The sequence below is a fragment of the Papilio polytes genome, unplaced genomic scaffold (genome assembly GCF_000836215.1).
Source record: "Papilio polytes unplaced genomic scaffold, Ppol_1.0 DF824102.1, whole genome shotgun sequence".
In the NCBI taxonomy this organism is placed as follows: domain Eukaryota; kingdom Metazoa; phylum Arthropoda; class Insecta; order Lepidoptera; family Papilionidae; genus Papilio; species Papilio polytes.
In genome coordinates, this window is record NW_013525102.1 from 1052422 (window position 1) to 1057785 (window position 5364).

Genomic DNA, 5364 nt, shown 5'->3' on the forward strand with positions numbered 1-5364 from the left:
CCGTAGCGCCAGGGCTGCGCCAGGCAGTGCGGGCAGCCAGCGCACGCGGGCCCTGCGCCGCTCGCGGGCGGACCCACGCCTAGCTCCATCACAGAGGCACCTCGCCGTAACGGTCGATTCCAAGATTGCGATGGGTGAGGTCCATTTGAACCCTCCCATGTCGGGACTGGCATCGGTTGCACCTATAATTAGTAATACGTACAGCTATAAACATAAACATATTCTAATGTCACTTTTATTAGCTTAGTTTCATTAGACAAAGACCTCCCCTAGAGGGTTTAATAATATCATGTAAACCGCAGCTGAGCAATATATCTGTTTTTTCATCTAAAATTTATAGTTGATTCAATCATTTAACTATTTTACGCATTCGTAAGAGATTTGGAGTTTCAGAATTTAATTATATTAGGTAGGAAATTACAAAACATTGTACCATGTTCGGTGGAATAAAACCCGGAAGGGAGGTTCGTTGTCGTCCCCATGCGTTGGGAACGTGTCCAAGTGTGTTAGACTGTTCGTGTGACGCGGCGACAGGTGTCTGTGTGTGGTGCATGGTCGCCGACAGGTATGGCATGGTGCCGAGCTGCGGCTGCGCGGACATCTGCACGTGCGCCTGCGCTCGCGACTTCAAGTGGTTCGGATTGGGCGCCGCCGGGTCGTGCAACATCGCCATGTCATTCGTTGATATCGATGTCAGTGTGGCACGACGCTGGTCTGGCGTCGGCAATCTAGGGCTTGCGCTCAATCTTTCGCCCGAGATCTACAATCATGCTAATATTATAAATACGAAAGTTTATGGATGTTTGTTAGAGTTTGTAGCCTAAACGGCTGAACGAATTTCGATGAAATTTGGTATAGATGATAGTCTGGAGAACATATAGCCTACTTACTTTTTTTTAATTCAACGCAGACGTTATCGCGGGCGTAAGTTAGTATTGTAATAAAAACATTTTTTTTTATAATTCATTTTTAAAACTGACACTAACTGGATATAGGTCTAATTGAATCAGGTACCTTATGTTTTCTGGGCGGAGGTACCGGAGGGCCTGTCTTTGGCGGTAGTGGCGGCCGCTCGTCAAATAATTGAGACTGCGACAAAGCCTACATTGAGAAATTTACTTGAGTTATATTAATTTCTATTGTGACATTGAATATACTCTAATTGGATCAATGTAGTCCATTTGAATAACTTAACGATTATGGTTTTTGGTTGCAAAAGTTTGCTCGATGAGATTGTCTAGTATATAGCATAGTATCGAGCGACTTTGTGAAGATACAATATTGGCTAAATCCCAACTTAATGACGTCTCTAAATTATTTTACTATTACGATTGATCCTTAAAAAGAATTTGTCTATTGGGGACTTGCAACATAATGGCTATATTTATGCTGTTGGTTTGAAGCCAATATTCTGTTTATTGGACTGTATATATCTTGCGCTTTTGTTGTTTAATAAAGTAAGTTCATTAACTCGTTTGATAATTACTTGTATTATTCACTTTAATCAAAATTTTAAATTAATGTTTTTACCCATCTTCACCAGCTCCACTATACGTCCCCACCGAGGGGCTCGGAGCCTACCCTAATAAGGGGTGACTAGGCCATAGTCAACCACGCAGGCCAAGTGCGGGTTGGTTGACTTCACACATATCTTTGAATTTCTTTTGCCGATATGTGCAGGTTGTATCACGATGTTTTCCTTCACCGTAAGAACGTCGGGTAAATTATGTATATATGAAAATTCGAAAAATCGAAAATCACATTGGAACATGGCGGGATTCGAACCCAAGACCTGTAGATTACAAGTTAACAGTTCAAACCACTGAGCCACCGACGCTCGACCGTTTTTACCCAGTGAAGTATAAAAGTTAAATTCTATTTCGGTTAGCCGCTATTCTAAGATAGGAAAATAAATTATTATTGACGTCATTTAGCGAGCCGTAAAGATTGTATACATATAACCGTGTGATATTTTATTTGACCTGACGCTGATGATGTCGTCGCTTGGGGTGTCGGTGGTACATGTCGTCACAGGAGGCGCAGAGCGCGCGCCGGCCGCACTCCGCGCACCGCACGCGCGCCCCTCCGCCGCCACACAGCCCGCACGACGCGCCCACCTCGGTAGGGTGACCTGACAGACAAAACAAGAAATTCTATAATTTCAGCTTACTATGTTCTACTCGCACATGTGCTGAACAAGAGGACGTTTTGATCTGTTGTTAACATCACAAAACTGTAAACGCAACGTGAGAACAGTGCTATAAATGCGAAGGGAGTGCGGATCTAGTTTAAATTTGGCATAGATGTAGATGATAGTTTTCTAAAACACATGGGCTACTTCCTTTTGTTTGTATTTTTTTTAATTTCAATCGGACTGAGTCACGGGTTAAAGTTAGTAGTATAATAAATTAACGCTGTAGCGACATTTTTGAGTAATCAAAATTACAGCTGAAGTGTTATATGAAAATACGGAAGCAGTCTACGGAAGTTTTACAGTCGGGAGTAGAAAATGCACCTGTTTGTGGTCTGGGCGGTGGCGGGGGCGGGGGCTGAAGCTTCGCGTTGACATATTGCTCAGCGGGGAACTCCACTACTTCGTAGTCAGGTTCCGGCCTAGCCAGCGGCGGCCGGCCCACTGACCGGATTGACAGCGTCGGTGTGGGGGGCACCGCAGTTCGGGGGTCCCGGCCTCGCCCTTTCAGCATCTAGAGATACACAAACACTAGATAAACATACTCGTACTGTAGATATTGAGATATACTATGAGTATTTTTTGGAGATTCAATAATAAAACCTACTCGAAAATCTGCTTTTTGATCAAATTAAATCACAACTAACTACTGAAACAGCCAGTAACTATATTAAATTAGATGATTAGTCGAGTCGAATTTTAAATTAGTGCAAAAAACTGAAGATATAATTATATTCACAGTAAAGGAAGAAAAAGACATGTGAAAATCAAGTTCTCTCTTTAGAAATCTCAATCCCCTTTATTTCACATTTTCTAATAGTTTAACTCAAGAAATTACTATATCAATATAACGAATTATGAATTATAAGTATGTTATTGTGTCATGTTCATTAATCAGTAAACAGAGCTGTCGTAAATTTGTTATTTGCACATAAACTACATGCGGTGGGTGTCAGCTTCGGTGTTGACGACTGGAGATATAGAGCAATGGCCTCTATTGAACACGGGTCAGTTATTTTTATAACAAACTAAAGAATTCTTTTCTTCTTCATCACCAGCACTTATTTATTGTTGAAGTGATAGCGGGATTTTAACAAAACAAATTTTTAGTTGGTACAAGGTTAAATTATTGAGGCAATTTTCATAATTCTTTATCTTCACTAAGAAATTTCGTTGTCAGATTTATTATCAACGTAAATCGTTGAAAAAACTATCACGTTATTAGTATCTTAGTATCAATATATATATCTACGCCTCTGGACCAGTTGGGCAATAGGAACATTTTAGAAGTCGTGTGTGAATTCGATTTCCAGTAGAATCAAACGGTATTACAAAAAATTCTAGATATTCCTGACAGTCTGAAAACATGTTTATTTAACAAAATAATACGTACGATTCCGTTATTTAACTCTTATAGGATCTTTAATAATCTCTTTGATTATTTTATAAAGCAATACGTAATCTTGAATAATGCAGGAAACAAACCATAAATAAATAATATTTTATTAAACGCAATTAACTCACAAAATTACTTAATAACTATGGACTTCGTAGAAATAGCGAACACTCATGCGTATATTCAATAAACATGTAAAAATATGCACATACAGATTACAGAACAAATCTCATGAAATTAAACTCTTTCTAAATAAACAATTCTTGTTAACGTCCAACACTGAGACTTAATTAAAATACTTTGTTAAGCTATAAAAATAAATTCAGATTTATAGCTTAGGCATATAACTTTTACAGGTTTTAAAGTTAAATTATCTTGATAAAGACTCTATAACAACAAGGGAACATAACTATAGTATTTTCAAGAGAAACTTTTTAGTAATTCTTGGTAGACATCCATAATCTTACTTGTTTCAAACATTTATTTATTTATTGCATTTGTATTTTGTTCAAAGGTAATGTTTTATTTGAATAGAAAGGAACAACAGTTCCTCATTTTAAAACTCGGTAAGGCTTTGTGAATATATATTTCCTAGAATAAGATTATAGTTTTATGCATAGCAAGTTGCACAAAAATATTGTCATGTACAGCTGTGGCCGGGCGGCCAGGCGGGCGGGCATTCGGGCGGGCGGCCGTTGTCGACTCGCCGACACCGACGCCGCTTCGACCCATTTATTCCGCCTCTCATATCCCAAAATATCGGAACTATTCACATACTTATTATATTTCATCCCGGTCACACAAAATTAATACGTTACTGATTTCTTTTTAACAACATCACATTATATTCTGTTACTAGATTTCTCGACAGGAATAGAAACGAAATCAAAATACTTGCCTTGTATTTATGCGTCGAGTCCGCTAGCGGTGTTCCACTTGTGAATTACGGCGGTATGCACTTTCAATTTGGCACTCACAATACATCATATGAGTAAGAATTAACACTATTATTGGATTCTTAAAATTACGCAACAGAGGTCTGGAAGAACACTCGCGAGGGCGTGGGGTCCGGTCCCGAGCGGGCGCTCCGCCACGGTCCACAGCAGCGCTAATCGTGCGCCCTATCCGGACGAAATTGACAGTGCGAAGACGCGTGCGCCGCCCATAGTCTCTATTTCTGTCCGCGGCCGCGTTGCCCTGATTTCACTAAAATTACGATCAGTTGCTATTTCCGCACTCGACTCGTTGCGCCCTCTTGCGGCCACCGCTAGCACCTAGCGTCTCGCGAATTACTTTCTATTAGATATACTCCTAACAGTTTATGAAATGCCAACGCGGTCTCCAGTAAAGAGCTATAATTAGCGTAAGCGATGTAATACAAGTAACATTTACAAACTACACTTTATAGCACGTTAGTTTTTTTTTATCACGAGATAGTATACTTTTACTAAAAATGCAATCTTTTCATATATTCTGCTAGCAATGATTGGACCTTATCTTGTTTTATTATTATGTCATAGAGGCTCATTTACCCTCAACCTATAAAAATATTTGAGAAGAACAAGTCGAAACATGCAATTGGTACATTTAACAAGTTATTTATCTACCCTCACTACTTGCAGTTTCCTTTTCTATCACATTGCGCCATCTATAAAAATGTTTGAAGGAAACACATCAGCTGGCCTCTCATTTGGAATTATCACGAAATTGACAGCAATCGAATTCCAAATTTAAATTTTGTTGTATCCGTAACTACGAAATGTAAACAAATAACTGT

The 5364-nt window shown here is 39.3% G+C and overlaps 1 protein-coding gene across 1 annotated transcript in view; it reads right to left on the minus strand.

The window, feature by feature from the left end:
- Window positions 1-2: 2 nt before the first annotated feature.
- The window catches only part of LOC106099434, a gene marked incomplete at its 3' end in the record, with an annotated part of 32884 nt that continues 27522 nt past the window's right edge, over window positions 3-5364 (minus strand). Inside the window, exons 2-6 of the mRNA XM_013277992.1 lie at window positions 2516-2705; window positions 1983-2131; window positions 1015-1101; window positions 434-760; window positions 3-182 (exon numbers count right to left, since the gene is read on the minus strand). Of these exons, the coding sequence (XP_013133446.1) occupies window positions 3-182; window positions 434-760; window positions 1015-1101; window positions 1983-2131; window positions 2516-2705 (933 nt within the window). The remainder of the gene's footprint in view (window positions 183-433; window positions 761-1014; window positions 1102-1982; window positions 2132-2515; window positions 2706-5364) is intronic.